This window comes from Vidua chalybeata, chromosome 1 (assembly GCF_026979565.1).
Source record: "Vidua chalybeata isolate OUT-0048 chromosome 1, bVidCha1 merged haplotype, whole genome shotgun sequence".
NCBI classification, from domain to species: Eukaryota; Metazoa; Chordata; class Aves; order Passeriformes; family Viduidae; genus Vidua; species Vidua chalybeata.
Window position 1 is genome coordinate 35213371 of NC_071530.1, and position 17376 is coordinate 35230746.

The window sequence follows — 17376 nt, forward strand, 5'->3', positions numbered from 1 at the left end:
TAAACATAATACTGGTATGTCAGAACCAACTTTTTTCTATGCAAATAACAGAAAAGGATGGAAGGCCAGTAAGACAGAAGATGCCAAAAAGGTTGCTCGTCAAGACAGGATATTCAACTGAGAGACAGGGTATTTTGATCCAAGATCTGCACTAGCAAAGAAGTCTCTCCCAGCCCATCCGATCAAGAAACACAGCAGTGTGTACAAAATCATGGTTGTATATACTAAGCAACCAAAATATCTGAGGTCAATTCTCTGGAATTCTACTCAATCCATCCCTTTCAGTCATAAGAACAGAACATGGAAGCAGGATCCAAACTTCCACTTTGATCCTAGGTCTTCCACCCACTGGACAGAGACTGAGATCTAGCTGCTGGCTACAATTTCACGGATTTCCACCTTTCCTTACCTAAATTTCAGAATAGGATGTTGTCCTATTTTCCTAAGTGCAAAAGTTTTTGAAAAGTAAGACTAGTAAACAAGGAAGAAAGTCCAAGCCCATTTGAAGAAAACCCCCACAGTCTAACAAAAATTTAGGAGATACCACAAGTATCTGTTTTCGTCACACATCCTAAGGACTGAGTGGTGCACTGCAACACATCATGTGCCATAGCAGACTGTACTATATCAAGTCTTGCATAGAACTCAAGCAAAGAAAGAGTCTGAGTATTCTAAAAGTCACTAGAAACACCTGAGGATTTTTGGCAATCCTTCCTAGAAGACAGCAAGGGATGAATGACATCACAAATGTAATGAGGTAATGATTGGTGAGAATGTAATCAATATATGTCAAAAGTATCTGTAATTCTTGATTATATTCCAGGTAACTGTTCACCACATCTTGTTTTTAGCAGATGAGACAAAAAACAAGAGCTAAAATCGTACTCCAAGCTCCACCTGACTTCACATGCAGCCAACAACCAAAAAATAAAGACTTTCATAAACTGATTTATATCTCCAACTTTAGGATACAAACGTCTTTAAAGCATTTGAAAGAACTTGAGTGAGTTACTAAGCCATTAATTACTATCCTGATCTTCCTGAAGAAAATGCAGTTGCAAGACTTGGGGTCCGCTCAGATCCATCCAGGTAATGAAGCCCAAGATAGGAAAAGCAATGTGCCCATCAGAAGAGAAGAAATGCATGTTTCCGCTCCAAAAAAGCAGCAGTTACCTAAGCTCTAGCTCTCAGTGAAAATGTGCTTAGAGTCCAAGCAGTGTGGAAGTGTTCAGATTTTACTGACATTTCTGGTACATCTAACACACAGCCTAAAAACTCCACCAGAAGAAAGAAGAAATAAATACAAAAAGACACTGTAAAAAGGTTTTCACAATGGTAAGTTAATCACACTTGCTAAGACTTAAAGAAAAGAATATGTGAAAGTATGAAAGAAAATCAGCATTAGCCAGAGAAATGTCTAAGGAAATTTAAAGTGATATCTAAAAGTAACATGGTCCTCTTAAAAGAACAAAAATCAACATAGCAAATACCTGCCCCCTGTTCCATAAGTAGTCTTCCACCCAAAGAAAAAAGCATGCCTAGGTCTAGCACATTGAAACAGTGTAAAATACAGATACTAAAATAAGTTAACTTTTCAAATACACAAAAAATTATGGATTCCCTGACAGAGAAAAAGCCAAAGTTGACTTTTGCTAACAAATCTGAATCTCTGATGGAATTACTTAAGAAAGAATCACGAAGCTTGTTTTTTCCTTCCACAAAAAAAACTCCTAAAAAAGTTGCAAAATTGTTATATTGAAAGAAAGTTTTTAAGCAATAATTAGAATAATTGTTCTACCAAAAACCACATAAGCCTTATTAATTTGGGGACTGGAAGATTGCCAGTTTAGATACATTAAACAAAATAACATTTTTAAATTAACGAGAGAGACTTTGCCCTTAATCATCGCCAAGAAGCCATGCTGCCAAGAATCATTTAAATTTCATAAAGGAGCTTCTCCAAACAGCCTTATATGTGAGGACATAATCCTCCTGTAGGCTGCTCTTTACTGCCTAGCACATGATTTGGGGAAAATGTCACTGTTCCTCCCTGACTCTTCACAGGCTCTCTCAAACCCATCACAGTCCTACCCTGCAACAGTGAGGGAGTTTATAGCCTTGATCATCTGAGGTAAAGCCCTACTCCAGATCACTGCAAATAAATGTAGCAAAAATGTACATCAAATGTTACACCTCCACTGAATAGCTCTTGCTTTAAGATATTGCTTCACATTTGGCTTAAAGAGAGTCTGAACACATGTATGTGTGTAACCCACTGCACAGCACTGCCAATGCAATATTATCCCTGTGAAGCCCAACCTGCTGACATGTTAACCAGGGCATTTCTCACATTTCAAATGCCAGCTATGAGCAGTTTGCTCTTTCAAAGCACAGTACAGTGTATCTTAATTCCCTGTTTGCAAAACCAAAAAAAAACAAAACAAAAAACAACCCTAAGAAACTGCTGTTCTCCTCCCTCTCTGCCTCTGTCCCTTGGATCCTCAAGACTCCAAGGGCCTGGTCTTAATATGTTTATTAAAACTTCCCATTTGCTGACTATAAAATTTATTTTAATGCCACAGAGTTTGCAGGAAAAAGATGTGGGTGCTTGTCAGAGCAATCACAATGCTGGAACAAAATATTCAGCTTGAACTTAAGAACCAGAAATGTGAACGACCCTCCCCTAAAACAGCACCTTCCAAACGAAGTGAATTATTACTCCATGTTGGTGCACTAAGCCAAAACATTAAAGAAGATCACCCCTTTCATCACTAATTTTGCTACTACAGCCCAGTAAGTTTACACATGTAGACAAATATTAAAGCAGGACTTTTGCTCTATATAACATGGGGTGAGAGAGAAGTATGACATAATTTTCTTCAAAGTCCCTGAATGTTACATCTCGTCAGGTTGCATTCACGAAACTGACAATTAGAGAGACACATTTTATTTAATAAATAAAGTACAGAGGCTACTGAAAAGCTCTGTGATGCTTACTTCTAGCAAGTTTATGTTTCAAGAGACAAATGTTGTGATTGAGTATGTGCACTGATTTGCAGAATGATCCTGGAGGGTATAATTCTACCAGCCCACGTGTGGCAATTGCACATTTAAATGTGCTATTAGCCACCAATCCCTGGACATATATTTTTGCATACTTCTTGGTATCCATATCCTTACATTCCAGCAAGATCTAGCATCTCAACCATCTCTTTGAAAGACAGACAAGGAACAACTGGGTAGGAAATGCTGCAAGGAACAACCACGCATCTCTTCCTTCACCCATAAATTGCCACGCAACTCTCACACTGCCCTGTCTCACACCACCTCTGTGTTCCTCTCACAAAAACTTGCTGTGACACTCCTCCACAGCTCCTCTGCATCAGAACTCTTCCTATTTGGAAATGTCCTCAGAAGACTAATGAATGCAGTGGCTGAATTACTTATGCGTCACTAGTTGGAAATAGATTAAGAAATACAACAGAACAGACAAGACATTTTCATCTTTGTTCACAGTACTGATTTAAGTGCTCAATTGCCTTCCACTGTTCTGTTTGCAGTCTGTATTTTTAGACTCTCGAGGATGGCATTTTCCTTTGTTATTGTACAAGATGTGCTAGTGACTGAGCAAAATCACAACATAAGCAAAGAAAGCAAAAGTGTTTTCATTCAGTTATGCAATACAGACACCCAATGTTCGGTATTTGAAACTCTGAAATGTCTACTTAGGAGTAAAAGATGTAAATAACATCTTTATAGAGTGCATTTAAGAAAGTAACAAATCTTGTCTTAAAAACTAGTGTTCTGAAATAATTTTAGATATTATCTTTGGAGAAATTAGGAGGATTTCAGGTATAAATCACTGAGAGTAACCACTAGTCCTACTGTAATTAGATTCTACTTAATTATTTTCCTAAGAGCTAGTAATAGGTTCAGAAGTTCTTCCTTTTGAATGATCCACTTTTTTATCTAGAGACAATGACCTTGAAAGCACTTAACTGGCAAGCAGAAATTCTCAGACCATACTGAGGAATAAACAGATAGAGATGAAAACTTTTCCTTAGATAGAAAAATATGCAAAGAGTCAGAAGGAGATACAGAAGTTTTTTAAGTATAAGAAGACTGGAGATATGAATTGGAATAATCAGTAATGGAAAACTATTTCCATTGAAAACTTAGAGACTTGGAAAATCATTGCTGCAAAAATAATGAATAAGACCTTATGGAGAGAAAGCTTCTTGCTATTTAAAAGCTAAATGCACAGCAGCACATAGAATAGTGAAAAAATCCAAGAGGAACAGGTTTGGAATCTTTTGTCCAGACAGAATAAGACTTCAAGAAAAATTTTAATTTTTGTTCTTTAAGAAACAAACAAATAAAACCACTCCCAAACCCCAAAACAACCCCACAAAACAAATACACATGGAGACACACTGGCCAGAAAAGTGAAGAAAACCACAATCAAGTCAAAGCCATTCTTCCAGGACTTTACTGATTTGTCAATATAAGCCAATTTCCTTTCAGAATTTCAGCTTCTGCCGCATCTTAGCCACCACCCCCCTTGAGCTTCAGTGAGCAACATGAGGTTCTCTGACTCAAGCTACTGAAAGTTCTATCTTTTCCTGAGTCAGCTTAACTTTTTCTCTCAAAGAACATCAGAGCTACTTTCTTCCCAGCAACTGACTTTTACTGCTGCCAGGGGGAAGCTAGGCCAGCTTAGAAAAGAAAAACACTGACCAACATCGCTGTCAAAAGAAGAGGAAGCGGCTGAAAGATACAGTCAGTGTCAAAGGGGCCCCTGTGAAACGCCCTCAGCTGGTGGGTACATCTGCAATCCCAACAAAGGGAGCTTCACTCTGCTGGGACTGAGGCAGCAAGAGCCTTTCAGCAGCTGAGCTATGTGACTGTCACGGCATGGATTTCTAATACTTGCAGAGATTCATAATTAGATGAAAGAAACAGAGGTAGAGTAGTGTAACACTGAAAGGTCTTTACTATCTTCCAAAATCTGTTATTACTACAGTGGCAGTTTTCCAGCATCAGCAAGGTTCTTACATTTTCCACCTGATCCAGAGAAAACAAAAACTTGTAGGCTGCCAAACCTTAATGAGATTGAGTTTGACCACACTCACATAACACTGAGCTTCATGCAGAGAAAATGTTGGGTTAAGCAAACAGCAGTGTGTTGTGTTAGTATTTAAGTATCAATGCAATATAGTAAATAAATCTATTCAGAAGAAAACAACAGACAATTCAAATGTTGATTTTCATGAATTACATTGATTTCAGTGAAAGCAATAATCATCTCCACAGTATTTTTAGAAAATAAATGGAAAAAGTTAGTAATCAAAAAAATACATTTGGAGATCACACTAATTTGTTCTGCTTTTCACATGACACTTCCTGGCACAGTAGACTCTGATGTTGTTAAAAATCATAGGACAGCTGGAAAAAAGGACTTTTTTATAAAGCAAGAAGCCTTTCCAGAACAGTTCATATGGCAGACTTAAAGAAGCGTTTGCTTTTTTTTAATCAGGACTTCTTGGAAAGAACAAAAAGCTGGACATTCAGTTAATTAAGACTTAACTATTATACTTTTCTACTTTTCAGTAGTTTGCCATCATTTACACTCTTAAAGTCAGTGCAATTATGCAAAGTAGACAGATGTATTCGTATACCAGGATGTAGAGCTGTACAAAGGTCATAAAAATACAACTGTGATGAGTGCTACTACTCTTCCCAGAGTAATACAAAAAGGAAAATGCTTCTAAAATTATGATTCTCAAGTGAGTAAAATATAAACTTCTGTTCTATCCTTCTGGATGCTATATATAATCTTCATGACTCCTCTTGGTTACCTCCCTACACAACAAATCTAGGAATGCTAATTGCTTATCAAGCTACAATCCAAAAGTGAGAGATTATTTGAAAATTTAAACTTCCACAAACTGCAGTGGTATGAAAAAACTGTTGGTAAGACATTCACATCCTCAGGGGATAAGTTTATTAGTGTTCAGTGTCTCAAAATAAAAAAAAAAAAAAAAAAAGGCAATTTAATGTCCAGGCCCAATATGGAGTCAGTAAAGCAATTTTTCTTTGATGTTTGGAGCCTGTATGCAAACCATCACCTTCAGATTCCCTGTCCAGGTGAAAGACAATAGGAAAGGTCACAGAGCAACCTTAAGATTTAGTAGAAAAATATCTCAAGAATTCAACAACTAAGTAAGAATGCTCTTGAGACTGAAAATTTACTCCAAAATAGTCTGCAAAAAGGTTGGATCAGTTAAATCTTCAGGATTTAACTGCAATATGGGTTACTTAGGTCCATAGCAAAGTAATATAAAGACATTGTGACTACAATATATGATCCACAATACATATTTGAAAGCAATGTGGATCCCCTGGAGCAGGATGAAAAAGACATTCCAATCAAATTTAAAAAAAACCTATGTCTAAGTAGTCTATAATAACACTTTAAGAATAGATAATAATAAGAAAGAATCAAGTATGAGCCACCAAATAGTGGGAAGATTAATATTAACTTCATAATTTTGAGGTCTAGTTTGAAGAAAGAATAAAAAAAATCAAAGCAACCAGTCTTTATAGAATAGTTTGCACAGCAGGAAAACTGTAAAGTGGTTCCTAGTAACATTCCAGCAAAGCTATGTTAGAGGACATTAAAAGTTGCAAAGACAAGCTTTCATAAGGTGAGAATTGTTAGGATGAAAGTAGTCTACACTTCATTCAATCCCTTGTGCAGGTATGTTACAATAAGTCAGTTAAAGTCACATAACCCAATTTTTGCATGCAAATTTACTGCACAGAGAAGATGGTTGCACAGAAATGCTATTCAACAAACCACTCTCCTCAATTTAAAAAAGAGGTCTTGCAACACAACAAACAGTTTTCAAGCCTTGCTGGAGTAACAGATGTTCTTTATTTGCTCCCTAATGCTCATCTCTTACGACAAAATGTAACATTATACATCTGTCTCAAAGGAGAGATTTGATTTCCAGCTGAAACACAACAGATGAATTTTCCTTATCTTTATGAAATGGAGAGGATAAATACACTTAACCTCTGTTCCCCACCTTTCAATTAAGAGAGCTAAAAGATAAATCATAGCTTGTGCATTTTGAGACATCTAGACCTGATTTCTCTGAGAAGCAGCTGGCTCAGCACTTCTGATACAGCTGAGTGCTCATACTTTACCAACCACAGAGATTTCAAATCCAGCATTCAATGAATGAGGAAGTCTAAATTGGTGAATACTTTTTAAAGATTTAAGAGCCTCACCTAAAACTACTGCTTGCAGGCAGGTAATATACAGATTTGTGCCCAAGTACAGCACAGCCTTGCAAACTGAACAGCCTGAACACTCAGACATCACTTCCACCCTGTAGCTGATTCCTTTCTTCACTCACTTACAAACATGTCAACAACTCACACCTACCTGTGCACCCCTCACTGCACCACCCCGGCTCACTCCCAGTGCAGCCTCTCCCTGGGACTTTCAGGAGGCTGTGCCCCTCCAGCAAGGCACAACATGGCACTGCAGTCCACAGCACAGCACATGAGCACAGCAAGGTTGGACTGACATCGCCACAGCTTTCAAAGCTTTTGATTTGCAACTATCCAATGCATTGTTTTGTTGTAAGCAAATTTTGATTTTCATTAAATAAATGTTATCTGGGATATATCAATGCCTCACATCCTCCCTGGACAATCAGCAGACACTGCAGCACCTACAACCTCTCCTTCATGCAACTGCTCAGCTTTGGACTACTTGTACAGTCCTAATTCTTACCTCCCTTCTTTGTTCTCCATTTTTCCTTATGCTTAACCCCAGGCTATGTGCCCCAATAGCAGGACTAATATTTCTTCTCCTATCACCTCTCCCCAGTCAGGATCTTGTTTCTTTCCCATCTGAACTAGAATTCCCCTCCTTCCATAAGACCTTTGGCCCAGAAAGGGTATTTTGTTCTATCACCGATCTGGTAAACAGACTGCGTTCATCTAAACCTGACAGAAGATTCCCTCTCAGAAGTAGCTGACTACAACTTTGCAAAGTTTGTAACATTGTTAGCTGATGAGGGGGTCACTATGTATTTTCAAGAGCCACTAGAACTTGCCTTTCTTCTTCATAGGGAAAAACAGCACCTTTTTAGATTTTCAAACATTGACCCTTTTCCAAAGTGAACTTTTCTGGACAAAATGTCACTATAGAGTATATCCATACAATAGATATATTAATTAATATCACATCATGTATATTTATGACATGCACATATATACTTATATAGAGAGAGTACAAGTAATATATATAATGAAAATACTACATCACACTAAAATTATAACAAATTAAATTATGCCTAGCAAATTCAGTTGAAGGTCTGGAAGCAAATCCTATAATATTGAAAGTGGTATTTCCTTAAAGCAGAATTTGTTAGAAGGGGTTGATGGGGGGTGGTGGAAGTAGCCAGCTTTGCACAGGTAAGGCAGGCAATTAAGCAGGCTGAAGATTAAAGTAGTTCTGTGGGACTGCTACAAGTTTTCATCTTGCTATGTAAGCTTGAAGCTCTGTATTATGAATTCAGCCTCAAGCTACTTGATGGGTAGGTCTCTCCAAGATCAAAGACAGTCAATTCAGCCCTTCAGTCATGATGTTCTTCAGGTTTTTGGTTTAGTTTCTTGGTTTTCTACCCTTTAACAAAAAAAAACCAAAACAAAACAAAAACACCCAAACAAAAAACCCAAACAAACAAACAAACAAACAACCAAAACCAAACCAAAACAAAAAAAAACAAAGCAACCAAACCCACAACCCAGTATACTGTTTTACAGAACTTGGAATTTTTATTAGTACAAATAAATAAGAAAAAAAAGTTTTAACATTTTTAGCTGGTTCTAATTATATTCTGTGCATTCAAGCCAACAGGCAAAGATACTTAATATAATACAACCAGTTCTGGATGGAATCTTTATGTTCAAATGTAAATGCTTTTCTGAAAGGAATTTCAGAATTAAAGCAATGCTGCTAACACCTACTGGTACCATATACACAATTACTTCTTTAAACTAGTGTTGAACTATTGAAAGCTGATCAAGCTACAAATAAAAATAGCTATAACTGAGAAAGCTTTCTACAAAGAAATATTTTAGAGCAGAACTACAGAAATACACAGTATTGTAACACTAATAAGTCTGGAAACTAAAATTTCAGTACAAGCATCTTTAATTTCTAGTACATTAAATATCTCAAAAAAAGCTACACAGAATAAGATGTACATAAATACTTCCTTGGATGTGCATAGAGTTATTTGTTTTCCATTAACAGGAACAGAACATACCAGATAAAATAAGTAGTTCAATAATTTCTGCATCTCCCAGATAGGCAGCAGCATGTAAAGGGGTCCTTTTCTCATTATCCTGTGGTAAGAGGGGGGAAAAAAGGTTTTATTTAAAAGTATAGTTTAGCATTTTGTATGTTATAAAAAAACACTGCATAAAAGTTAATCTTTCAAATATTCTACATTATATATATTAAAAAACCCTATAATTACTCTAAAGACATCAGTCAAATTTACTAAGACAAGCATGCTTCTCCCTAAGGAGCTCTTAACACCTACACAGTCAACCACTGTTTTCCTGACACACACAGGATGCTCATCACATCTTTAGATTAACCCACCAGTTATAAATCACCATTCACTTGTCTCCTGAGACAAGAACTCGAGTCTGTCCTACACAGTTAAAACCAGCATGTTATTGTCATATGCAACAATTAGTGAGAAACACTTTCTTTGTTAAGTTTAAAGCAATTTCAGAAGCTATTATTTGAATAGAAAATAGAAAAGAAGCTAGAGTGTTTAAGGGCAAAAATAGTGGAATCCAATTTCAGCTGTTTCAATTACTGTAAATAAATAAAGAGAAGACAGAGGTGAAATTTCTTTTCCAAAAAACCCACTCTGCAAGTAACACCCAGTACTTTTAATTATTTCAAGCTGATCTAAGGTCCTTCTGAAGGCACCAGTAAGAGATCTTATTTATTCATACACAATATATATCAACGAAGCACTCTTTTGAAATATTAACACAAAATATCTTGTAACTCTTTCAGGATCAGTGCCAATTTCCCTGCACCAGTTTATAGATTAATCAGAAAAATAAGATCACATCACAGTGAGTGATAAAAATGAACAAGAACCAACCAGTTTGCTCTCTGAGGGAAAGCTGGTGAGAAATCAGAAAAAAGACAGATAATCAGTCAGCATCCTGGTTCTGGCCTAAGCTCTGCTTAGATCCTTTCAGTAGAGTTTCAAATACACGGGGGTGAGGGATCAAGATTATATGCAGCAAGAAATTTTAAGTGGCAAGACATTTCTATTAACTCAACTGTTGTGTCACGACTATCATAAAATTAACACACATTTTTTATTGACATTTTATAGTGAAAAGCAATCTTCTCCCTTGCTAGAATAACCTTATTTAGTGAATCCTAACTTGACAGCTAGCATGATGTAAGAATAAAATTAGAGTTCATGGCAAGCAAGATCTTAGAGCAAAACTGGAGCTGAGACCCAAGAAGTTCTTCTGAAACATAAAAGACAACTTCAGAATTCAGAGCATTCAAACCACCCCCTCTAAAAAAACACCACCACACACACAACCCCTTGCCCCAAACAACCCACTCCCTGCCTAGTCCCTGCTCAGAAAAAGTTAAAGCTACACAGTTCACCATATTAGCAATGTTTCCTAACAAAATATCTGAATTACACTCAAGAAATTCCAAACTGAGCAGTGCAAACCTGACACTGATGCACCCTAAGGAATCAATGCTACACTTATCACTAACACCACATAGTACCTCACCAGTTTCTTGCCAGGATGTCTCAAATGCAGCTTACACATCTAGGATAAAAAAAGACAGGCCTCTGGCACTAAGAACTTGCTATTTTGAAAAAAAAAAAAAAACCTTAAAAAAAAGGGAGAAAAACCAAATACCACTCCCCCAAAAGACCAACTAAACAAAAAAGACAAACAAACAAAACCAAAATGCAAACAAACAAACAACTACAACAAAAATACAAAACAAAACAAAAAATCCCCCACAAAACCAAAAACAAACAAGAAAAAAAGGAAAGCAAAAATACCAGAAGCACAAAGGAAAAAGAAAGGCAATTCAAATATTAAACTTGCTTCCCCAGCTGAAAGACAGTAAAGACCAGCCAGCAATGAAATTCTGGTTTTATTCCTCCAGTATGGAAAACAGAACTCCTTTAGGTATCTGGCATTGAAGCCTTTTTGATAATGCTAAGAAGCCTATAAACTAGAGATTAGGGAACACATGAGTATCAGAGTATACTGTCTGCAATTTCATCATAGAATCAGAGAAAATAAGATGGGCCATGAGCACATTCTTCTGTAGAGGCAGCATTTACACAGGAACATGAGAAAAACTGCATTCCCCACTCAACAGGCAAAACTCATTATTATAAAAATGTTCATCACACTTGTATTGATGACTTTGTTTTCTTTTGTGTTTTTTTTAACATCTCAGTGACAGAAGTCATACCAGTAACCAATGAATCAGAAATCTTCCAATAAAACGGTGGACAGAAGGGAGGTGTTTATCTAGCTCACCAAGCCACAAATCCATTTTCCTGAAACATCCATGGTCTAAACTTCTGATGAATTTCAGAGATACTTCCCAAAAAAATCCAACATCTAGTAATGAAAACCCATCCTGAAACCACCAAGATACAAACATAAATGCAGCTTAAACACAAGCAACATTTCCACTTCACTACTCCTGTTTCCAAGCTGTGTTTCCAGCCATGCAGTTTGTTTCAGTCTCAGTTCTGCAGCAGGGAGCACACCTAGGCAGAGGATGGACACATCCCTGCTCTCTGCAGCATCATGGCAGCACTGCCGGGACACTTGGGCTTGTCACTTTCTGGGTCAGCTCCAGAGACTGGAATTTCAACAATCCCAAGCCCCAGGGTATCTACCGACCACAAATATTCCACATGCTGAGGGTGCTCTGACAGAAGCCCTGGCCTTTCATTCCTCTCTAGTTTCACAGCTGGTGATTTTTTTGATGCTTCCAAACATTTTTTAAAAAAATTAATGTCTCTGTGCAAAACATTTTTTGTTTAGTATTTAAAAACCTGGTTTTCAGAACCTGTTAAAAAAAGAAGAAATGCTGCATTCAGCAACCTCTCATGATGAAGTTTCTACTTCCACTAAAGGAAAACTCTCATTTTGCTCCATCTGAAGACTTACATTTAAATAATGAATTTAAATAAATGAAATCTCAATAAAATTAAAGAGAATTCTGTATTTTAAATGGCACTAAAGTACTGCTGAACAGATCAACTAACTTTTTATTTAAAAAGTAACAATTTGATGAACAAATTTCATCTGTAAATACAAACTACTGCATATAAAGGACTACTTTAAATAACACTAAGAAAGCTTTCAGCCTTAACAAGGAACTTTGGAAGCCAACACCTTGCAATACTGGTATTGTCATACTAATATAAATACTGGCCCTAATATTCTTCCTTTAATTTCACAAATTTAAATGACATTGAAAGAAAAATTTCACTAGAGAAGTGATTTTGTACATAATAGTCACTGTTATACAGAATGCAAAATCTAACACTGTTGGTACTATTTAATTCCAAGTATTGCAGTGCTGCAGCAGTATTTATAACACAGAAAAGCAAGTGCTGTGGCACCTTCATTTTCCAATTCAAAACTCTGCAAGGCAAATGGGACTATTACAATTATGAATCAGCTGTAATGGTAGTAAGGACACAGATCACACTGATTGTATTAAGCAGGTTTTACATAGTTGAAAGAGATCTTTCAACTTTTTAAAACTTATTTCCTGTGGAAACAACAAAGCAATTTATATTCCCAATAAGAAAGTCTCAAGTTTAATTCCAGATATTGGTCAGTACTGTCATTAAACTAAAAAGCAATAAAAGGGCTCAGATCTTAAGGAATGAGTTTTCAGAATGATACTTCTGCATCACAAAAGCCCCAGCATCATATCTATATGTGTCTTTGAGTTGCATTACGTGAAAAATATATAATCCTGCCATTCCCAGTAATTCCATCTATCAAGTTTACCAAGCATTTAATCTACACAGAAGTTTGCATAAAATGACAATATGAGAAATGCATAGGAGAAGGCCTTTTGACCCTGCCAAAACCAAATTTGGAATAAAGTGACATTGATGGTGGCACTGAGTTTCTTCATAAACTCTAACCTAGAACAATGGTAATGCCACCTTTTGTTTCTTTTGACCTAAACCAGAAGCTTTAATGGCTTCATTGCTTATTTCATGGATCAAAACTTCTACAATGGACAAATCTATGCTAATTTAAAGATGCAGGTTTTAAACCTATCTCTTTTTAAAGTATCCTTTGAGTAAGTGTCCTTTGAGATAAAAAAAAATTATTCCTGGTTTGGGTTCTATCTCAGTAATTGATTTAGACTAACCACATACAACTACAGTGAGATTTAAGGAGCTAGATGCCTTAAAGGCAAATCTCTTATCCCATGCATATCCAGCAAGACTGCCATAACCAGTCTATGACACCCCCAAGAGTACATGAGAATATAACTTCAATTTGCCCTTCAAATAGTTCAACGTCTACTGATCTGGAATCTTTGAATTAAAGCATTTTTTGAAATAGCCTGAATGCAACTTCCCCCTTCATGAAAACTCCTCTTTAGCTATCTGCTCTTCAAAATGCAATTCTGCAATAACACTTTAATATACTCTCATTATTTCATGATCACAGTTACAAAATATCTTTTAATAGGTGTTTTGTGCTGTATCACTTGTCATCTGTCTGGTTCTAGTGCCATCTGTTCCTGGTAGAAATCAACCCTAAATACACAATCACAAACCTTGAACGAATTTCAATCCCAACATACCCTGCAGTAGCTTTAACATTCCTTTTAAGTGAAACTGAGTTTAAATATAACTCTTAGTGTATTTTTCAGTTAGTTTAGAGAGATAGGACTTTTCAACCAGGATGATGTATAACTCCTGATTTCACAGCAAATGTCTAAGAAATTATTACAAAGTATTTCCAATTTTTTGAGAGTGCCCAGTATCACAGTGTAAAGTCCCAGAGCTACTCTTGGGAATCATTACAACAACAAATTTTAGTTACAAATTTTGCTACAGTTTTTCAAATAATCATTTCCTCAGGTGGAATAACTGTCTACTCTAACTAAATTTTTTGTTCCTATATTAAAAAAAGAGCACACATAAATATTTGGCCTTTACATTCCAACACTTCTTAGAAGTTTACTTTAGGTACTTGATTCCAGAAATGAGGACTAACTCTTCAGAAGTATGTTCAATCACAACTGTGTCTTAGAAACATATAGCTAGCATTTGAAAATTAGTGAATTGAAACTAGAAGAAAAAGATTAGGTACTAGACTTTAAAGACTTGTAAATATGTGAGAAATTAATACTGTATCCCTACCCAACCTTAACTGTAACTCATCTGCTATGTCTTTGGACTTTTTCTTGTATTTTTAAGTCAATTCTCAGAACTTTGCATTGCCAAAAATCAACCAATTTCTAACTAATTTTGTTTGACATAATTTTGGAAGTAGACTCCTATTTTCTACCCATATTTCAAAATTAAGATCCATATCCAATACAGAGAGTAAGCTAAAGTAACACTAATGGTCTCCTGCATGCTTAAAATATGAAGAAAGCATGACAGTAACCACAGAACCAACATATATTACATGGCTAACCACAAAGTATCCTTTGAAGCCAGACCACAGATACATTTTAGTTGAAATTATTAGATTTGGCATACTGACTGCATTAATTTTTTGAACTAATTGTCATACTCCTATTTGTATGAACGCTTGCAGTGCATTTACAAGAAACATTTTTGAAAGCCTAGTATTAAACTTTCACTAGTCAGACCTTATCACTACTCCTTAAATTTCAGGACCTGTCCTCTTCATGCCATCTGTTTGGAGGGCAGAGCAAATCTAGAACTCCAAGCAATCACAAAAAAAAAAAGAGGAATTTTTGCCCTATTGTGCTCATTAAGATAGAGTGACCATTGATGAGAGACATCTTATCTTGTAGGAGAAAAGAAGTGGTTTTAACAACAAGGGTCACATAAACCATAATCTGCCAAACCCCACTGTTGTTTCTAGTTAGGATCTTCAGTACTGGTTTAATAGTGCATGCTCTTTACTTGTTTCTAGCTGATAATAATGCTAATGATAATAGTAACAACAACAACAAAAACTGGCACACCATGGAATAAACCACAAAATCTTCTACTCATGGCTACCATTTGTGGCACTGTGAGTTTGTGGAGGCCTTAAAAAAACTGGATAGCAGCTGTTGGTTACAATAAAAAATAAACAATAAGTCAGAAGAGAACTACAAAGTAGCCTGGAAAAATGTCACCAGAGCACCATTTTATGACAAACCAAGAGTTTACCTGAATATAAGTCATTCTAAACACCTGAGTTCCTCAAGAGCACAGGCTCATAGTTTTCCAAATTGTCACAAGGACCAATAATAAAAAATAAAATCCCATTATAAGATAACTTTGAGTAGATCTACACTGACCCACAAAACAACCATGAAGCACCATACTTGTAGCATATTAGAAGAAATGACTGCTAGCTATATAATTGCAAAGGTGACAATAACTTTCCACTCCAAGATCTGATTTTCCAAATATCAAAATCCCTCAGCAACTGCAAATGCTCAGATTTTGCATATGGGCATGTTTCAGAAACAAGACAGAAGTCTGAGTTTGGGTGAATGAGATGAGCAAAACGGTGGAAACCCATGCAGAGTGGCATTAAAAACTACAGCAATGAAAAAGTCTGATCTATTCTGATTTCAATACTTATGGCAGTCATAATTGGCTAAGAAATTTGCCTATAAAAACTATCAAGATATATTCACATTTCCATAATGAAAAATGAATGAGTAAGAGCAACACAGTGAATCTTGGTCTGGAAACCTCCTTCTCCTGGAAAATAGGTTATCTGTCATGGTGAAAGCCTAAGGGGGAAAAAAAGTATCACCTATGCCAAATTAGAGTTTTAGAGTCTATAAAAACAGTGTCCACCTGACCAACTATAATGCATTTCATAACCAAACAACTGTCCTTTTCCTTTTCAGACTATTGGAACATTCCAGGTGTCACCCTGGTTTTTTTGAAAGTTTTAAAGTTCTTCTGGAAGTTTTCTATGCCTTCTAATGTTTCTACTACATATTTCTACTGGAATTTCTCACGCATTCTTCTTTGTGAAAGGAGAAAATTGACAGACTGTTGGTTTGACCAGTGTGGTTGGAGAGGTAGCAATTCCATCCTCCAATCACTGTCACTTTTAGAATTCTATATATTACGAAGTCAGAAATAAGTTTCCTCTCTTTTCCCTCTTTTACGTCTAGCATAAATGTGCAGGTTATTTCATGTCATAGCGTGACATCCAGGCAATCAAGTTTCTTTCCTGACATTTAAATATTCCTGGGAAATATTTAAAAGTTTTACCTGAAAAAGTCAAACATTTGAGCTTTACCTTTATCTAGAGAAGAACAGAATGACATTATCTTTTTGCACACCATTCCACATTGCATACACACAAATGAGAATCCCTACCAAGGAGGAGGCAGGAAAGAATTCACATTGCATGGCTTTGCTGTACAGACATACTTGGCAGTTTCAAAAGCATCCTTGTTTAGCATGATGCCTCTTGGCATTTTTAAAATTGAATTGTTGTGACTGAATTTAGGCTCAAGTTCACAGAACAGCACTAAAATCCTGGAAAATAATTTACTTCCCATTCAGTTAATATTAGTCAAATAATAAACCTAAAATTGATAAAAATCTCTATCCTTACTGAACCACTGCAAACAATTCATACTGTTTATAAGATAAAAACTTATAAACAAAAAGCACATTGAAGATTTGGTTAATTTCTAAAGTGCCTGAATACAAAAAGCAATCTGATGGGATTAATCTTAAAATTAAGTTTGCAGCACAGAAAAAACATTAACCACTTACATTCAACCACTTATTTTTAAAAATTCAGTTTTAGAAACAAGTAAGATAGCCCATTTGTATCTTTTAAGTATTTTAAAATAACACCGGAAAATACCTTTTATAAAAAATGGTACAAAAAATATTGACAGTTAAAGTCACATGAGCAAACATCGGATGCCAAACTACACTTTCTAAAAGACTATCTCATCTTTGATTTTGGCACAGAGCAGGACAACTTGACAGCAAGAGGACAGGAAAAAAATTTGCTGGCTTAACCTTTATTGAATCCCAAACTTTAATGTCCATAGAA

General features: G+C 36.0%; 1 protein-coding gene across 3 annotated transcripts in view; it reads right to left on the bottom strand.

The window, feature by feature from the left end:
* Window positions 1-17376, bottom strand: part of ANKRD28 (ankyrin repeat domain 28) — a 120905-nt gene that overhangs the window by 42920 nt on the left and 60609 nt on the right. For all 3 annotated transcript variants that reach the window (XM_053939537.1, XM_053939530.1, XM_053939522.1), the window contains one exon: window positions 9351-9429. In XM_053939537.1, coding sequence (XP_053795512.1) covers window positions 9351-9429 — 79 coding nt within the window. The remainder of the gene's footprint in view (window positions 1-9350; window positions 9430-17376) is intronic.